General features: G+C 35.4%; 3 protein-coding genes across 3 annotated transcripts; 1 reads left to right on the top strand and 2 right to left on the bottom strand.

The window, feature by feature from the left end:
• Window positions 1–3,089: 3,089 nt before the first annotated feature.
• psmd10 (proteasome 26S subunit, non-ATPase 10) lies at window positions 3,090–5,406 on the bottom strand. The gene is made up of 5 exons (XM_056240311.1): window positions 5,247–5,406; window positions 5,048–5,146; window positions 4,664–4,810; window positions 3,387–3,553; window positions 3,090–3,279 (listed from the first exon to the last, which is right to left on the bottom strand). The coding sequence occupies exons 1-5, from the start codon at window positions 5,358–5,360 to the stop codon at window positions 3,126–3,128; spliced, it is 681 nt and encodes a 226-aa protein (XP_056096286.1). The 5' UTR covers window positions 5,361–5,406; the 3' UTR covers window positions 3,090–3,125.
• Window positions 5,407–6,338: 932 nt separating this feature from the next.
• Window positions 6,339–9,044, top strand: nxt2 (nuclear transport factor 2-like export factor 2). Its single transcript, XM_056240298.1, has 4 exons — window positions 6,339–6,451; window positions 7,904–7,990; window positions 8,090–8,234; window positions 8,369–9,044. Exons 1-4 carry the CDS (start codon window positions 6,431–6,433, stop codon window positions 8,551–8,553), a joined length of 438 nt encoding a protein of 145 aa, XP_056096273.1. The 5' UTR covers window positions 6,339–6,430; the 3' UTR covers window positions 8,554–9,044.
• A 745-nt stretch (window positions 9,045–9,789) lies between these two features.
• acsl4a (acyl-CoA synthetase long chain family member 4a) lies at window positions 9,790–18,690 on the bottom strand. The gene is made up of 14 exons (XM_056240295.1): window positions 18,240–18,690; window positions 17,056–17,233; window positions 16,790–16,899; window positions 15,948–16,086; window positions 15,614–15,764; window positions 14,914–15,037; window positions 14,721–14,792; window positions 14,498–14,637; window positions 14,235–14,404; window positions 13,360–13,434; window positions 11,771–11,962; window positions 11,564–11,678; window positions 11,284–11,441; window positions 9,790–10,360 (listed from the first exon to the last, which is right to left on the bottom strand). The coding sequence occupies exons 1-14, from the start codon at window positions 18,576–18,578 to the stop codon at window positions 10,203–10,205; spliced, it is 2,121 nt and encodes a 706-aa protein (XP_056096270.1). The 5' UTR covers window positions 18,579–18,690; the 3' UTR covers window positions 9,790–10,202.
• Window positions 18,691–19,478: the final 788 nt, after the last annotated feature.

Genomic DNA, 19,478 nt, shown 5'->3' with positions numbered 1-19,478 from the left:
GAAGCATTGAGAACTGTGTAAGTGTATAGACAGTTTAATAAGAAGATACTTTACACAGACAGTACAGTTAGCGCATACAGACAGCAGCCATCTTGGAAAACAGTCTCGATCAATAGAACCACGAAGGTAAGCGAACAGTACGTGTAGATATTGAAGATAAGATAAATTATATTTATTTTTTTATTTTCTCTGTTGCGTTCAGTGCTTCTCTTATGCGCTCAGTGCTTTCTTCCGGAAACAACGGACCATATGAGATTCCAAGTCACAGTTCAGCTCACGTATCACCGTGTTCGTGGTTTGACTAATCGAGACTGTTTTCCAAGATGGCTGCTGTCTGTATGCGCTAACTGTACTGTCTGTGTAAAGTATCTTCTTATTAAACTGTCTATACACTTACAAAGTTCTCAATGCTTCGGTTTGCATGTAAGGACACTCATTATGCTGCCGTGTTAGTGTGGGGCTAATTTGAGCCTTGTTAATGGTATTAACTAGCGATCTCTTTTTGCTTACTCGATGCCCAATATACTAGCGTTATAAGCTAAACTGTTTTTAGAGATAAAACTCTTTACATTCGATTATCATGAAAACAAATCTCAGGGAACGATTTAGTCTGTACCAATGTGTTATTACACCCGAGATTCATTTTGCACCGGAGTTGTCCTTTAAGCCGGGACCGTGGGACCTGGAGGAGGCCTTGACTGGAGGATCTGAGGGACCTAGGAGCTACGTAAGGATGAATGATATCTGTTATGTAGCTGGGGGCCAGGGTGTGAAGAGATTTAAAAACCATCAACAGTATTTTAAATTGTATCCTAGACTGGACTGGAAGCCAGTGCAAGGAGGCTAGGACAGGTGTAATGTGTTCACGTTTTTTTTGTGTTTGTGAGCAGCCTAGCCGCTGCATTTTGAACCATCTGAAGCCGTGCCACCAGAGTTAGAGGAAGACCAAAGTAAAGAGATTTACAATAGTCTAGGCGGGAGGTTATGAAGGCATGAATGACTTTTTCCAGATCATTGTATGACAGAACAGACTTGAGTTTGGAAATTATTCTTAATTGGTAAAAACTGGTCTTTACAACAGATGATATTTGTTTCTCCAGGTTTAGATGGGAGTCAAAAATAACACCCAAGTTACGTGCATGGGATTTAACATAGGGTGCAAGGGGACCAAAGTCAGCAGGGATGGCAGTTTTGGATTTTGAGGGGCCAAAGACAATAACTTCAGTTTTGTAGTCATTTAGCTGAAGAAAATTGTTAGCCATCCAGATTTTAATTTCTTTCAGACAGTCTAAAAGAGGCTGCATGGAGTTGTTGGATTTAAGTGGGATGTTTAATTGGGAATCATCTGCATAGAAGTGAAATGAGATATTATATTTTCTGATGATGTTACCTAGGGGGAGCATGTAAAGAAGAGAACTGGACCCAGAATGGACGAGCTGTAACAGAATGTTTGTGGGAGCAGGCGGTAATGGTCAGAAATTCAGCGGGAGCAGGATTACAGAAACAATTCCCATGCAGGGCTCAGGACAGCCAGGAACCTGGAAGTTAGGATTGACGATCAGTTAAACTTCACGGAGCACGTTGCTAAAACTGCCTGGTCCTGCAGGTCTGCCTTATACAACATTATAGGAAGATCAAGCCATTACTAGCATGCTAGACAACCCCTTGCCCAAGCTCTTGTTCTTTCCAGGCAAGACTGTAATGCTCTCTTGTCAGACCTTCCATCATGTACTGTCAAACCTCCGTAACTGATCCAGAATGCAGCAGCGAGTGTTCTTGAACGAGCCGAAGAGGGAACCTCACATAAACTTGAACTGGTTGCTACTCGCATCAAATATAACGAAACCACTCATCATAACAAGGCTTGACATGAAACATTTCTCTGAACAAGGGTTCCTTCATGATTTGAACAATTTTGAGTGGAACATTTTTTATTTAATTCCTGACCTTAAAAAAATAGCCTGGGAATTATTTTATGCAAAATGTTCTGCTTTAGTCAATAAACATCCTACCGTCTTATTTCCAAGCTGTCTGTTCTGGCTAAAGTCCTTGAAACTTTTGTCAGCAATCAATTGAAGGACTATCCATCTGTTAATACACTGTCTGGTTTTCAATCTGGTTTTAGAAAACAACATAGCACAACTACGGCAGCCTTGAAAGCACTAAATAACTTCATAGATTCTGTGGACAAAAGGCAACACTGTGCAGCCTTATTCAGTAAAATCAGAAATGAATACAGGTGGGTAACATGAGACCACATTTCTGTCATGCCATTCATCCACATTTCAGTTGTTTCAGTTATGCGACCGGAAATCTCAGCAACCTATACACTTCCACATTCAGTAAGATTTTGAAATATTTTTAAAAGTCGTCACTTATGCTGAACCAAGGCTGCATTTATTTGATCAAAAATACAGTAAAAATGTTAATATTGTGAAAAATTATTACAATTTAAAATGTTTTCTATGAAATAGAAATATTTTGTAATGTTATACATCTTACCTGTTACTTTTGATTCATTTAATTTATCCTTGCTGAATAAAAATACTATTTTCTTTAAAAAACAAAAGTCTTGCTGAGCACAAACTTTTGAATGGTATAGTGTACAAATCAAGATGAACATGTCTATGTAATCATTTGTGTGTCCTTTTAATACAACACTCAGATATGACTGCACCAATCACCTGTATTCAATTACAATTTATTTCCCATATAAAAAATAAGCATCAAGATGGAAGAATACACTATGGTCTCGTGACATTCGCACACGGACACAAAACTAGAAATGACATTTTAAGTGACTAATCAATGACAAAATCAGCTTTAGGTTTAACAAAAATAAAGCATTCATGGCTGAACTAGATAAAAAATAATCAGAATGTTATGTGTAAGCCTGAAACTCATGTACCCGATAAAAAGCATGAAAAATGACTGACATATCATGTCATGAGCTTTTTAACTACCATAAAGAGAATGCTGATCATAATGTCGTTCTGATAATGTCGTTCTTCAGCAGACATTTTTTCTACTGTGTTTCTTTTAAATACCCTTACAAACAAGTATTCATCATACTTGAACAGCAGCTTAATTAAAAGCTGCGTTGCTCCGTTTCCACTCAGGATCCTTCAGCCCTCTACTACCCGTTTCAACATAGATCCCAAGCCACCTTTAGCCACTTGTAGAGGCGTCATGTTTTCCTTGTTCTCAATGTAGATGCTGGCACCATGTTCCACAAGGAGTTTTGCAGCCTCTGCTCGGTCCTCATCACATGCAAGATGACTGGCAAAACAATAAAAATAGTTAATGCAAAACAGGTCTGAGGAGGTATCTATACATAATCATAAGCAATAGAGGCAAAATAACACTAGTGGTTCTGCACTACTTACAGTGGCGTGTTTCCTTCTGAGTCTTGAATGTTAGTAGAAGCGCTCTCTTTCAAAAGAAGCTGAATGAGTCGGTAGTTGCCTTTAGCAGATGCTCTGTGCAAAGGTGTGGATTGCAGTTTATCTGTTGCATTAGGATCTGCACCGTTTTCCAGCAGAATCTGGGCTATCTGTTAAAAAGTACAAGATAATATTATTATTAATATAAAACGTTTAACAATCTTCAGAAAGATTTGATAAAATAATTTAATATAACTTTGAGAAAAAAAAAAGAGTTGGCAATATATTAATATGAAAAGAATATAATATTAATATAAAAAAAATGTTTCACAATTTTCAGAAAAATTTTATGTAGTAATTTAATATAACTATTTTATTAAAAAAAAGAGCTGGCAATATATTCATTAAAAAAGATAATTTTAATAAAAAAATGTTTAAAGATTTTCAGAAAAAAAATGTAATAATAATATAACTTTGATAAAGAGTTGGAAATAAATGAATAAATACAAGATAATATTAATATAAAACATTTAACAATTTTCAGAAAGTTTTTATGTAATAATTTAATATAACTGATTAAAAAGAGCTGGCAAAATACTAATATAAAAAATGAATATAAGATAATAATATAAAACATTTAACAATTTCCAGAAATTTTTTATGTAATAATTGGACATAACTTTGATAAAAAAAATAAAAAAAGAGTTGGTAATATATTAATATAGAATTAATATAAGATAATAATATAAAATGTTTAACAATTTTCAGAAAAATTATATGTAATAAATGAATATAACTTTGATTTATTTTTAAAAAAGAGCTGGCGATTTATTAATATAAAACGAATATAAGATAATGCAATTTAAATGTTTTTACGATTTTCAGAAAAACAAATGTGTAATACTTTAATATAACTGATTAAAAAAATGACCAGGCAATATTAATATAAAACATAAGTAAGATCAAAATTAATTAATTTTTTCACAATTTTAAGAAAAAGTAATAATTTAATATAACTATATTTAATATAATGCATGAGGATGCATATGCATACATGTATGATACCAGTGCCAAAGGCAAAATTCAAAGTTCAACTAAAGCTAAAGCTCAAACTAAACCCTTTAATAAAAAAATCTGGCAATATATTCATTTAAATATAAAATAAATATGAGATCAAATTAATAATATAAAAAGTTTCACAATTTTAAGAAAGAGCTTATGTAATAATTGAACCCTCTGATGAAGATAAAGAGCTGCTCTTTTACAAACGTCAAATCTACCTCATATCGATCTTTAGATGCAGCGTAGTGTAGTGGCGTACAACCATTCTGGTTCACAGAGTTCAACTGAGCTCCTTTGGATATTAAGGATCTGACTATTTCTTCTCTCCCAGCAGAAGCTGCTATATGAAGAGGAGTCCAACATGCCTGGAATGGTATAACATGGTAAAGAACTCCACCAAGAGGATATGCAGTGAATGACAAAGTATCTACTATCAAGACATTTAACTACATAATATTGATGTCATGCATTAATTGCACTTATAAATGCATTGAAGAGCAGTGATAATAATAAGGGGTGGGGGGGGGGTTTAAAAGCAATAACATTCACTGACACAGTTTAAGGCTTCTGGAATGCCCCATCATGAAACAATGCTGACTCACATCATCTTCGATATTCACTTCAACTCCAAGCTCCAGCAGAAACTGCACGATATCCGCATGTCCAGCTGAACAAGCCCAGTGCAGAGCTGTCCTGCTGTCCTGTATGGAGCAGCAACATAGCATATTAGACTCAATGGAAAAACTTCAATATAGCATCATGCTAACCACTGTGCAACAGCACCAACACTTTCTCACTTACCTGGTCTGTTTTCGTCGCTAGTGCGCTGTCAGAGAAGACGCAACTTTTAAGTTCTTCAAACTTTCCAGTGTACGCTAAATTACAGATTTCTACATTTGATACGCTTCCCTCCATCTCAGACTTTGGGGAGCACCAGTGTGACAATTCAACTTACTGGCCCCGCCCAAAACAAACAAGCTGCAATGTCATTGGATAAAACAACTTACTTAGGTGCCGCAGAATGGTGCCTGATTAAAACCTTTTACTGTCTATGATTAAAACAAATATACAATATCTAACAAAAGTTCCTAAAATGAAATAAAGCCGAGTTACTTAATTAGTAGTTTGTAGGTTACATAATAGCTTTATGATTTTCTTTAGCCAATATAGCCACATTCTTTATATTTAGGGACTTTGCAGAATTGCAGATGACTTTTTTTAAGTATATATGTTGTTGATTATCCTGAAAATACTGTACATTTGTTTATGCTTTGCGTTTTGCATTTTGGTGTAAAATGCAAAGATTGATTGTGAGAAATCTATGAAATCCTCCAGGCTTACTGTTGTGGGAAAATGTACTATTTATGCTTATCTTCAGAAATATGTGAACCTTTTTATTAATAAACCGAATATTAATTAACTGATTTACATATGCATAGATATACATAATACATATAATAGAGTCCAGACAAATTGCTGAGGAAAACTATAGTAGTGAAATGAATAATAAAAAAAATAAACATATTCTACCTTTATGCATTTTCATCCTTTATGTATAAATATTTTTATATTTTCACCCTTTTGTCGTCTTGTGTATCTTTTATTCCCCGTGGAGTTTTCTATTGATTGGAACTATGGTGGGAACTTAGAATGACGGTGTGGTTTTCCAGCGGAACATTAATCGTGAACACAAACACATTTGAGCACATTTTTTTCTCCGATATTGGATTTGTTTTACGAAAAAAGTAAGATAACATAATTCTGATAGTTTGCACGCAATATACCTTTCGACGTGGGCATAAACTACGATTCCACTTTATTTTCTTACATACCGTAATTTTACACTGTTGCTTTGTTTTCATCTGGCTCGTATGCATTTTAAATCGCACTAGCCATTTTATGTTTTATCAGTAGTTTGGATTTCAAACACCTTAAGACGACTGAACATCGCAAAGATCGGTGGAGTGTACGTTTAGTAAGTTACCATGGCTGCTGCGGCAACGGTGGTAAGTTCATTGATATATCAACATTCATTAGTAAAGGGATAGTAAACCCAAAAATGAAAATTCTGTCATTATTTACTCACTATTAAGTTTTTCCAAACATGTATGAATTTCATTCTTCTGCTTAACATACAAAAATATATTTTGAAGAATAAAATACTACATCAATGGCCACCGTCAACTGTTTGGTTAAGTTACTGATTCAGATTATTTTTATTTAATGCCATGGCATTCAAAAGCTATTTTCATGGCAAAAATTCAATTACAAAAATACAAATATCATATAAATAAAAAAAATACAAAAACAGCAAGTCATGTTATACGAGATTTTTTTAAATTAACATATGATAAAAAAAAATCCCAAACCGTTTCAGGCATAATCTTGTCCTAAAAATTGTCCTAGTGAAGTAACTTCCTAATAGAGCATTCTGCTTGTATTAAGTCCAGGACAATCCAATAAAATATGTTTGACAGATAAGGGACTCTTACAAAACATGCATAAAGTTGGGTCTTCACCTTTTAAGTAAAAAACCATGGGTCAAACTTGTGTGACCCATATGACATCTGGTGTAGACTACTTGATCAAGTCTAGTTTTAAGAGTGATAAAAAGTCTGTTTGTAATTTCCGGATGAGTTTCGTACAACTTATAATTCTTGCACATATTCCACTCCGCTTGCCACTTATTTAAATTAATATGTATCGATTAATAATCGGTATGATATCTGAGGGAGGAATTTGACATTCATTAACTTCCTGGTTAAGAGCCTCCTTAGCAGCTGCACCAGCTCGTTTATTTCCTGAAAATTCAACATGGCCTGGAACCCAGCAAAAGATAATACTGAAGAACTGATTTAGTAGATAATCCACTTTGGTTAAAAGGCTGTCCACTAAAGGATGATCAATTTTTAAAGTGTCCATTGCTTGAAGGCAAGATTTCGAGTGTTGTGTATTTTCAATATGTTCCAAAGCTAAAAGTAAAGCACGTGCTTCAGCAGAGAAGATTGAGCACTGCTTTGGAGTACGGATTCCATAGCGTTGATGTCCAGTCACCATTGCTGCTGTTACACTATTTTACACCTTCGAACCATCTGTGAATATAGGTACGTGAAAAGGGAATTGGTTTCTTCTGTCCAAATATTGCTGTCTATATACATTTGGATGAGTCACTCCTTTCCTCTGATGAGCCAAATCCAAATTGATATTAGGCTTCTTTAATTTCCAGGGAGATATAGAATTGAATTGTATTCGATTTAAAATGTTCAAATTTGTATTCATGTTGTTTGGTTACAACATTCTTCAAAATATCTTCTTTTATGTTCCACATAACAATGAAATTCATACAGGTTTGTAACAACTTGAGGGTGATATGACCACATATTTTTCTTTTAATGAACCATCCCTTCAATCAGAAATCTTAAGTAACAATACGTTTATAATCTGTTCATATTGATCAGGATTTCAGGGCTCAAGTTGATCAGTCATGCAGATACTCGGAGGAATTCGTCAACATCTATTATGACTGTATGGATAAGAAAAGAAGGGTATGCTCAAGTTTAACTTCACTTCATGTATGCTGATTTATTATGTTAATTAGCTGTGCATTTGAAGCCTTCATCATAATAACGAATGATTGCTTTCAGACTCTGACGAGGCTGTATCTGGACAAAGCAACGCTGGTGTGGAATGGCAATGCTGTCACTGGACAAGATGCTCTCGGCGAGTTCTTCGAGTCTCTTCCCTCCAGCGAGTTTACAGTGCACACTCTCGACTGCCAGCCTGTGCATGGTATGCAAACTAAGACTACATTTGTTATGCTTTTTCATATTTTAAATTTAATTTTGTATTTAGAAAATATACACATGTGAATTAAATGTTTATAATTATTCAATCTAATACTATTTAATATTTTTTTTTAACAGAACAAGCAACTCAGGGCCAAACTACTTTGTTGGTGGTTACAGCTGGTTCAGTGAAGTTTGAAGGAAACAAACAGAGATACTTCAACCAGAATTTCTTATTAACTGCCCAAGCCTCTCCAAACAGTGACCAGCCAGTATGGAAGATTGCAAGCGATTGTTTTCGCTTTCAAGACTGGGCAAACTGAATTGTTGTCTCAATTTTATTGTATAGCTTTTGTTTTCTTTCTTTTTTTGTAAACTCGTTTCAATTGAAGTATGTACTGTAAATAAAAAGACAGTTGAAGTGTTTCTAAAATGGAATACCACACAATGAGTAGAAAACAAGTTTACTTGTCCCCAGCGTATATTACATACAGTGACTCACAATAAAAAGAATAAATAAGCATCATAGAACATTCTACAAGCAAATTTACAATTTCGCAATGCAAACACTTGACTGCTGTATAGTTTTGCTTATGGTGGTGATAGGAACCCTGAAGGCCGTGGAGGAAAGATCATTCCAGAAGGGTAGTAGTAACTGCTGAACTTCTTGGATTAATGGCTACGAATTTAACAATGGCTAAAAATCCCTGTCAAAAAGAATAGTGCAAATGACAAAATTATTATAAATAAAATACACTTGAATAAAACAAGCCAAGATGTGACCGATTACAATACCTGTACAGATCATACTTTCTCAAAATAAAACAAAAATAAATTAACAAGGGTAAAAACTAAATGTATAGTTTTAACCAAATAAATTAATATACAGAATACAATATTAATGGCAAGATTCATATTCTGGGGCTAAATTGACAAACTTTGCATTAAGTATTGAAAACTGGTTTAATGACATATTACCAAATATATTAAAAGCCTGCAGAAGTGGAATTTGAAAGAGACAATCAGACACTGTTAGCATTAAAAAAATGAGTGGTTTAAAAAAAAATTACACAGATGCAATACAAACTTGACTGCTGTGGCATAAGATGGGAACATTATTCCAAAAAAAAGAAAGAAATCCCTTCATTTAAATTCAGTTTAACAGCCCAAATAAGAAACAAACCACTTGCCAGTCATGTCAACCTGCCCTGAGTCATTCCATAAGCAAATATTTACTAGCAAATATGTGAATCATAACAGCAGCAACAACAAAATGTCTCATTAGTAAAATACAAAGAACATGGTTTGTAACCATTATGAAGACACTAATGCATTGCATGGATGGAGCACACAGAATCGAATGAAAATTTACAGCCAATAAAAAGTAAACGTTTAAAATAGTGACCAATCAGAAGGCACAAAAACATCACTATATATTACTTGCCTCTAAAAGGAGGCCGAATTCTGCAGTGCAATTACTTCACCTCAGCTAGCGGTTTCACGTTTTTAAACCGAGCAAATTAAAAAATTTAAACAAAGAAAAGGAAATTTCACACATATTGAGAAAAGCACGAGGTGATGGCAGTATATCGCTGTTGTGTAGTTGAAATCCTCTTTACAAGAGACTCCTTTTGTATACTAAAAGGAGAAATTAGTGGATACTTCATGCTGGATAAGATGAATATCGTCCCTTGTCCAACAGTTCTCAAGCTACTCAGCTACAACTCTTAATTGTAAACTATTTCACAGCAGAGAGACAACAGAGCTCTGAACGAAAAGCCCACAAAGCTCAGGAATAAAAATACAGACCAACGGCTTATCAACATTGTTCATCTTTGAAAATTTGTGTGCATCACTAAACAACGGGCAGTGGTGAAAGTTGTGGCAAAATGTGTTTTTTAACATTTATTGATATACAGCAATGTTGCACGGTGAGGAACTGATGAAGATGTCTTTGGCTGTGATAAAGGTCCTACTTGTGGCCATACATTCTTTCGATATCATTGAGATAGTGGTTCTTCAGTTCCTTCCTCTTCAGTTTGAATGCGTCCGTCACCAGGCCCGTTTCAGGGGTCCAAGGCTCTGGACTCAGATGGACCATGACTGGTATCTCAAAACGCTGGAGTTTAACTAGAATGATGGAAAGATTATTAGAAGACAAGCTCTGAGATGAGAACATTTTGTACAATTCCATTATGTACACATTAACGTTCATAAGTTTGAGGTCTGTAAGATTTTTTTAATGTTTTTGTATTTTAAAGTCTTTTATGCTCACCAAAGCTCCAAGGCTTTTATATTGTGAAATACTTTTACAATTTAAAATAAGAGATTTTAATATTTTTTAAAAATGTAATTCATTCCTGTGATGGCAGAGCTGAATTTTCAGCATCATTACTCCAGTCTTCAGTGTCACATGATCCTTCAGAAATCATTCTAATATGCTGATTTACTGCTCAAGAAACATTTCTTATTATTACCAATGTTGAAAACTGTTGTGCTTCTTATTATTTGTTGGGAAACTGATACATTTTTCTCAGGACTCTTTGATGAACAGAAAGTACAAAAGAACATTTATTTGAAATAGAAATATTTTGTAACATTATAAATGTCTGTTAGTTTTGATCAATTTAATGCATCCTTGCTGAATAAAAGTATTCTTTTTTTTTTAAATGTTACTGAACCAAAACTTTTCTACGGTACTAGTGTATTTTAAGTAGAGTCAAGTTAAGGTCAAGTGTGCACGAAGTTTGATGAACTAAACGACCATATAAATTACATAAAAAAACAAACATTTGTGAGCTATTTTTTAGCACCAAAATGTATTTACAACATATGTAATGGTCTCTCTATTAGGATTTTTTTTATTTTTTTTTTTTATAAAATATAATGTTAAAATAAAATAGCCACTGAATTAAAAAAAAAAAAACTGCTAAAAATTCAGACTGGGTGTTCAACAGGCCTTCAGGGGACTCATTTTAATTAGCTTCTTCAGTAAATGCCTTCATACAGTGACCCCATTTTGAACTGCTACAAAACCTGGAAGTAACACTCACTTGAAGTTGCGACTTCTTTAATTTCTCTCAGAACTTCCCTTTCCATAACTGGGTGGTTGCAAATCTCTTCCCATGTGCCTTCAATGCCCTTCTGATTGGCAAAAGCTGTCAGCTTCTTCTGATTAGGAACAATGAAGCTGATAACGTAGTTCTGGTCACTGGTGGGCAGAGAGAGAGAAAAAAGAGGTCTGTATACATTACGTCTGCTGTTCTAAAGAGAGGACCTTTTGTTAGTGTCAGTAACATCCCATATGCGTCAGACAAAGCCGAGTGTACAAACCTGTTTGCGTAAGCGCAGATGTTGTCGATGAGAGAGCAGTTCTTCAGAGCTGACTCAACTTTGCCTAAAGAGACGTACTCCCCAGCTTGAAGTTTCACAAGGTCCTTCTTGCGATCTAGGCGTTACAAAATAATACGATAGATAAAATAAAAGTGTGATTTTGACTCAACCAGGAAACAAGACTTGTGATGCTGAATCTAGACATACCAACAATCTGAAGACAGCCGTCAGGGTGCATCTCTCCTACATCACCAGTGCAGAACCACCGCTGCCCGTTCTGATCCACATAGAAGTCGTCATTATTACAGCTCTCACTCCTGTAGTAGCCCATGGTTACATTAGGACCTCCGATGAGGATCTCACCACGTGGGTGAGGCTCGTCACGCTTTGTATAGCCACCTGAAAGAAAGGATATGATGAGAATTACGACCGCTGTAACAAGAACTAAAAGATAAAGGAACAGTTCACCTGAAAAAAAAAAAAACAATTCTTACCCTCGTGTCATTTCAAATCTGTATGCCGTTATTTAGTTTCTTCCATAGAACACAAAAGCAGACCATTTTTGCCCAACTCATCATGCAACAACACTTCATAGAGAAACGGATTGTAATTCAAGCCATTATTCACTGATACTCTTACCAGCAGTGTTATTTTAGCAGTATTTATATACTATTATAGTATTTATCAATACTTTGTCATCTTTTATTTTTATATTTTCAGTTTTCATTTTAAATTTCAGCAATTTTGTTATTTGCTTTTGTATTTTGTTTGTGTTTTTATATTTCTATTTAAATTGTTTTATTATAGTTTTAGTAATTCTATTTCTTCAACTTAAACATTTTAGTTAGTCGTTTTAGTCCAAGTTTTCCATGTAAATTATGCATTTTATTTTATTTCAGTTTTTACTTCAATGAACAAAAATAATTTGTAATAGTTTTTGTTTTTGTCAACAATAACAACACTGCTTAGCTGAAGCTCACATGACACCAAAAACAATACCTTTGGCATTTTTTAGTCTAGATGCCATCAGATTAATTATTATTAGATGATGCACGATATATCGGCCCCCATATCGGTATCGGCCGATTTATGTCCATTTTAATGTTATCGTTATCGGCCTGATAAAAAAAAATGATGTCCGACACATTAAAGCCGATTAATAATGGATTATTTCCTTCAGCTGAGACACTTCAGATGTGCACGGTTCACCATGATTGTTTTGAATGGCTTGAAATACAGTTTGCAGAGCAAGTTTGTCAAATAGGCTACATAAAATTATAATGAGAACATCATTATAACTGTGTGTTTGGGACATGGCTTTTAATGGTGAGACTTTTGTTTTTGCAATCAGGCTCTCAAAAAATATATAAAAACTTGAATTTAGATTTAGTAGCCAACATATTGGTTATCGGCTATCAAATATAAATAATTATCTGTTATCGGTATTGGCCAAATTTTTCACATCGGTGCATCCCTAATTATTATGCAATATTACATTTATGCATTTGGTAGATCCTTTTATCCTAGTGACTTGCATTGCATTAGTGTATACTTTTTATCATTATCAGTTCATGCATTCCCAAGGAATTGAACCCATGACCTTGCGAAAGTTTTTTGTTACACTAATGCTGAAATAGAAGTAAGCAGTTTTTTTTTTTGTTTAATTTGTGCTCTGCAAAAAAAGACAACAGCATACAGGTTTGGAGAAACATGAAGGCGAGTATACATCATTTTTAGTGGACTATTTCTTTAAGATATTAACAAGTAGCTAAATGGAATAGGGTACATTGACCAACCTTCAGCCCAGTCTTTGAGTTTGAGCTCACAGCAGATCAGAGGAGAACCTACTCGTCCTGTGCTATAGTCTGCAACTGCACAACAAAGAAAACAGATGTCATCATTACTTCCATAGTCACAGCTTGAAGCATTAGGACAAATATCTCTGAAGATATTCCAAAAATCGGAGTGTCTATTTACACTAAGTGCAAATAGCCCGCCTTGTTGACAGAGGCTATTGACATTAACACTCCGCACACTAATGTCTGGTTGGGCCAAACAAAATTACAGAAGAAGCCGGATTGTCAACAGTAGCAATACATAGTGTAAGGAGCGTGGCAGAGAATTTTTATGCAAATCGATCCAAGTTCATATCCGCCTTTTGCCGAAACTTGCCCAACTCCCTTTTCCATTTATTTTCAATAAAAATTAAGAAAATATTTGAAAAGTGGAAATAACGTGTATTTAATAATAGTGTTTATCAGTTAGGGTTAGGAGTAGGTGTAGGGAGGGCTTTATTGTCCCAATAAGGCAGCATCCATTTAATAATTAATAAATATAATAATTTACAATTACATGTTATTATTGTAGACCGTTTATTGCACAACAACACTGAGGTGCTATTAGTAGTACCCTATCTGCCACTATTTATAACCATAAATAGCATCTACTAACACTTATTGCAAATACTGCTATTTTCACAGTGTAAATAGAATCTATCGCTATTTTCACTTGGTGTAAATAGCATATCGCTAAGAAAAATGATGCTATTTTCACACAGTGTAACTAGAATCTATCGCTATTTGCACATAGCGCTGCCTTTCTAAATATGTTTCTACAAGTAATGAACAGGGATAGGTTGGAAAAGATGTTCAGATGCATCAGGACTACTTGCCTTCAGTTATAGTGCCTGCTCCACAGGTCTCAGTAAGACCGTATCCTTGACCAACAGGACAGCAGAAACAGATGTTCATGAAGCGCTGAGTGGCGGTAGACAGAGGTGCTCCTCCAGACAGCATCATACGCACATTCCCACCCAGCAAAGACCTGACTTTCTTAAACAAACTGAACACATCGAGGAACAAAGACGATTAAAACTCCAGACTCATTAACAAGAGCAATGTGATTAATTGAAGGCCTATTTTCATCTCATCTTACATATTGCACAGGGGCGCATCGTAACCCTTCTTGATCTGCTCGAGCTTGTAGTCATAAGCCAGTTTGAACAGGGTTCTCTGAACGTAGCTCATCTCCTGCACCTTACTCATGACGTTCTTATTGATCCGGTCCATTATTTCCTGACAGAAGAAACAAAAGTGTCAGATTTAACCTGATTTAAGTGAACAAAGCAAGATGATCATTTTAGAAGAGTCCGACTTACAGGTACGGCTGCCATTAGAGTAGGTTTCAGCACACTGCAGTCACCTTTACTTCCCTTCTTAATTTTGGTTGACTACAAAGCAGAAACAAGCAATTCAAGCATCTGAGATTAACATATTTTGTAAAAACCTCACAAATCTGTGTAGATGTGTGACTATATTTATCTGATCCAGTAACAAATTGGAGTGCTGTACCTGATCAGACAGCGTTTGTGGTGTGGAATAGCCGATCCTGCAACCGTATGTCACACATGAGATCTCGGCCGTCATTTCCAGGACATGAGCAAGAGGAAGATATGCAATATACGTATCCTTTGGTCTGTGGAAGCATACATACATTTTAATGTCAGGCACTTTTGCATTGCAACAGTTGTGTTCTGGAAGTAAAAAATTCCATTCATTTTCTCTATTGAGGAATTGATTTTTAACTATAACTTACAAAACGTTAAATAGAATGTAAGCTATGAGGTTGTTAATCGATGCTATTTTTAGAAGTCATCAGCCTGCATTATTTCAATCTATTTTTTAAATAATCATGTTTAACGGGAGACCTATTGTTTAAAAACAACATTACCCACGAGTCTGCAAATAAATTTCCACCTGAAAGCTGAAACCAGCAAATCAAGATAAGACTTCAGCATCCACCCACTACCGGGAAGCACTGCGAATGAAGAGCCATTACGTACACAATCTTGTATCCGATTTTCAAATACTTTTTTGCCTCAAATAAATTCACCGCATAGCTGGTTTAATTGGTTCATGGCTTATAAGGCTATACCAATTTTTTTTTTTAATCCCTCCCTATGGGGAAAATGAATGGGAAAAATAATTCCAGAACCAAGACCACTGAAAAAGTAAGCGGCCATTGTTGCATTCTATTTATCATTATACACACCCCAATCCAGGTATCCTTTCGCACTGGCCTGCCATTCCAGCAATCAGGTTACTGTGGATGATCATCACCCCTTTAGGTCTCCCGGTGGAGCCGCTGGTGTACATAATAACAGCGAGGTCTGACGGGACGGGCTTCACTATTGGTCTGTTCACTGCAACACAAAGCACACATTATTTTCTTCTCTGGTGACGGAGATCGCAAATCAATCTATCGATATTGTGTGGGTGAACGGAGGGTAAACTACAGGCAATCTGTGAAAAGGTTATTTAGCATAGAAATAAAATGTCAACTGTAAAGTCTGTGCTATTTATAAGATGTATCAAAGCGTTCTTACGGTTTTCTGGCTTGGCTCCCAGCTCTTGCACAGAGTGCATGCTGTGGATCTGGATGCCTTGTGGAAATCCTGCTGTGCTGATGCCCTTCTTGTCCACATAGATGATGTGCTTCAGATTGGGCATTTGAGGAAGAACACTCTGTATGGGAATAAAAAGGTGAGGAAAACATACTTTTCCTTAAATGTTTCCAGAATTTCAATATTTCAAGTGGCAGGGTAAGTAAAGCCAGCTGGCACCGGATGTCAACTCCAACTTTGGGCAGATGATGAGTTTTGCTTACTTAATACCAACAAAATGTCAACATGAGCTGTCGTCAGCGTAATGTCAAATTGTCCTGACATTGATATTTGGTTAAATATAGGTTCGGATGTCAGGTGACCAAAATTCAAACGAAATTTTAAACGACAATAGGGCCTGATGGGGCATTACTGTTAAACCATGTGGTGTTTCTTAAAGAACTTTTTTTATTGGGTCATACATGAAAAGTTGAGATTCAGTCAGTGAGTCGGATCTTTCTGACAGATTCAGTGTATTCATTCAGTGAAGATTTCATCGCTGATTCAAACTGACAACTCATGGGTTCATGAGTACACTTTTGCAACTGTTTATAAGCACAAGCTCACAAGAGTCACTTGTTTGATGGTTGTTTGACAAAACTGGTTTTGAGTGGAGCTAGCAAAGACGATGCAATTGAAAACAAGCGTTGGCTGTGTTCAGGCATTGATTCATTGACTGCAAGTTCATAACTCATCTAATAATTATTATTTTGCCTAACCCTAACCCTATCTGTAATAACTGGATTGTTAGCAACATGTTTTCGGCCTTTGAATAACAAGCTTACCTTCAGTTTGGTTTCCAGCAGTTCTACACTGGTGACCAGGTGTGTAACTCCACACTCATTCAATCCAAAAGTCACTGCCTCTTCTCCTAGAGTCGCATAGAAAGTGACCACTACAAAAAAACCCATGAAACACAGGTTAACAAAAGAAGATAAAGATTAAACAACACATTCATTCAATTTTGGGATGTCACAGAACATCTGAGTCATCACAAGAAATTAAGGGATAAAACCTATGACTCATATGAAATATTTTTCTTTTTCCTTACATGGGAAATTGCGTCTGAAGCAGGCCTGAGCTGTGATCATCCACTCTGGCCGCGTCTCACAGAAAATTGCGATGGTGCGTTTTGGCTGTTGGCCTAGTGCTGTCAGTCCGCACCCAAACTGACTGACCACAGTGTCCATCTCCTCATAGGACAGCCATTTATAATCACCCTGAATTAACTGACAAAACAAAACCATCAAACACCTTCATACTAACAAATATATTATTCAACACGGAGTTTTCTCCAACAAATTATGACTTTTGCAATGTTCACATTGCATTTGAATGTGGACCAAATGTTTTTTTTATTAGGATGACAGTGTGAACAGCAAAAAGCACACGAATACACAGACATTTTCACAATTATATGCATGGAAATAAACCAGATGTGGCAGATGTTTTTCAAATGTGAATTCACTGTGAACTCTCAGGTAGGAATTTATGTAATTTCTGTCAATTTAATCCAATTTCATTGTTGTGAAAATAAATGATGTTGAAAATTTCACTATGACAGTGCACTACAACACTAGAAAATGCCAATACAAGCTATTTTCATATAATTAAATATGATTTATAAAGAAATATTAATAAATTAACATCTATAAATGAATGCATATCCATAAATATAATATTAATATATAAGTTATATTATCTCTTATTTTGAATTGGAAAACATCCATTTCAAATAATCTTTTTTTTTCTTCTTTCTATTCATCAAATAATCCTGAAAAAAGTATTATGGTTTCCACAATATTATTAAACAGCAGCAAATAAGCATATTAGATTGGTTTCTGAAGGATCATGTGACACTGAAGACTGGAGTAATAATGCTGAAAATTCAGCTTTGCATTACATTACATTTTAAAATGTATTCTAATAGAATAAATAATTAAAATAGAATACTATTATTTAGTATTTTTGATCAAATAAATGTAGCCTGGGTAAGCATAAGAGACTTCTTTCAAAATCATTAAAAAAGCTTTTGAACGGTAATGTACAATTATAAATAATATGCATTTATGATGTTATGATGAACAAACGTTATGTAACAGGCCTGTTTAGAGGAGTCGCTTGATTCGACCAGCGTCTGACATGAGCCAAATTGAAAAGGTCATGAGAAAATGTAGGTCAGCAGAAAATTTTAAATAGGCACTTTGGCTTGCAGTGTGATCACAGAATATGTACCTTTTTGAAAACTTTCCCATTCGGTTGAGGCTCATTTTCTTCACTCAGAACTTCTCGGGTTCCCAGGCAGTCCGCTTTACCGAAACGCTGCACCGCATGGTCAAACAGCTTATCAAGAGTGTCTTTTCCAGGAAAGTCCACTGTGACCAGGGAGTCGAAGTGATCCACCGAACGATATGGTCCATCCGCCTGACCGGTCGTCGACTTGGATTTGAGCCTCTTTGCCAGGACTTTCTTTTCCTGGGCTCCAGTCAGGAAGTACCATGGCAGAAAGCTTAAGAGGGAGTAGAACCACACCACTGTGTGTACGGGGAACAAGAGAACGGTACTCAGGTCCATGCTGAGAAGCTGAAGGGGACTGAACGATGAAGGGATCAGGCAAAGCCTGAGGTAGAGTCAGTTTGTTGTCCTGTGTTCACAACTGAGGATCGGAGGATCGGGATCAAAGTTCAGAAAGACTGGGGAAGTGTCCAATATGTGGTTCCAATGTGCAACCTGGTGAGAATGACAGTCAGAAATAGAGGGAATTTATTATATTCAAGTGTACTCAACCAAAGCACAGTACCCTACTTTGGCTTGCTTAGTTTAAGTTTAAAAGATACTTAATATTCAGTAATATAATCGAATTGACTGCACTGACACTACTGGATGAGAACAAAACTTGAACTGAATCGACATTAAAGCTGAATAATGACACTGTCGTCTTCTGTGGAGCTGCTCATTATGGAATATTGTTGTTTCCGCCATTGAATGAAAAAATAAAAAAGGTAACTGTGACTTTTTAATCTAACAAATCTGAATCTTTTTTCTCACAACTGCAAGATTATCTCACAAATTGGACTTCATAATTCACAATTGCAAGTTTATATCTCATCATTCAGAGAAAAAGAATTTAGAAGTCAAAATTGCTAAACTTTTTTGCCTCGCAATTGCAAGTTTATATCCTGTAATTCTGACTTTATTTCTTTGCAATTTTTCGGAATTCGGAGGGAAAAAAGTCAGAACTCGCAATTAAAATAGGTAGCTGTAACTTTTTATCACGCAATTCTGATTTTTTATCTCAGAATTCTGAAATGTAAACTTGCAATTGCGAATTATAAAGAATTGTGAGATTAAAAAGCTGCAATTTTGTTACTTTTTATTCTGTGGCGGAAACAAGCTTCCATAGCTTATAGCCGAATTGAACTCATTTCATAATTGATGAACATTACAGTTATTGAACTGAACTGAATCAACACT

The sequence above is a fragment of the Rhinichthys klamathensis genome, unplaced genomic scaffold (genome assembly GCF_029890125.1).
Source record: "Rhinichthys klamathensis goyatoka isolate OS25496 unplaced genomic scaffold, OSU_Roscu_1.1 h1tg000591l_1, whole genome shotgun sequence".
In the NCBI taxonomy this organism is placed as follows: domain Eukaryota; kingdom Metazoa; phylum Chordata; class Actinopteri; order Cypriniformes; family Leuciscidae; genus Rhinichthys; species Rhinichthys klamathensis.
Note: the sequence above shows the minus strand (reverse complement) of the source record. Positions and strands in the feature narration are given on the sequence as shown.

What these genes read in the sequence shown, in the direction of transcription:
- psmd10 (XM_056240311.1), bottom strand. Translation starts at nt 5,360, where the DNA reads ATGGAGGGAAGCGTATCAAATGTAGAAATCTGTAATTTAGCGTACACT. An exon ending in TAGCGACGAAAACAGACCAG is followed by an intron (nt 5,147 to 5,246) that starts GTAAGTGAGAAA and finishes TGCTCCATACAG; the next exon opens with GACAGCAGGACAGCTCTGCA. An exon ending in CATCTAAAGATCGATATGAG is followed by an intron (nt 3,554 to 4,663) that starts GTAGATTTGACG and finishes ACTTTTTAACAG; the next exon opens with ATAGCCCAGATTCTGCTGGA.
- nxt2 (XM_056240298.1), top strand. Translation starts at nt 6,431, where the DNA reads ATGGCTGCTGCGGCAACGGTG. An exon ending in TGGCTGCTGCGGCAACGGTG is followed by an intron (nt 6,452 to 7,903) that starts GTAAGTTCATTG and finishes CATATTGATCAG; the next exon opens with GATTTCAGGGCTCAAGTTGA. An exon ending in GTATGGATAAGAAAAGAAGG is followed by an intron (nt 7,991 to 8,089) that starts GTATGCTCAAGT and finishes GATTGCTTTCAG; the next exon opens with ACTCTGACGAGGCTGTATCT.
- acsl4a (XM_056240295.1), bottom strand. Translation starts at nt 18,578, where the DNA reads ATGGACCTGAGTACCGTTCTCTTGTTCCCCGTACACACAGTGGTGTGG. An exon ending in GATGCGCCCCTGTGCAATAT is followed by an intron (nt 14,405 to 14,497) that starts GTAAGATGAGAT and finishes CGATGTGTTCAG; the next exon opens with TTTGTTTAAGAAAGTCAGGT. An exon ending in TAAAGAAGTCGCAACTTCAA is followed by an intron (nt 10,361 to 11,283) that starts GTGAGTGTTACT and finishes CCATCATTCTAG; the next exon opens with TTAAACTCCAGCGTTTTGAG.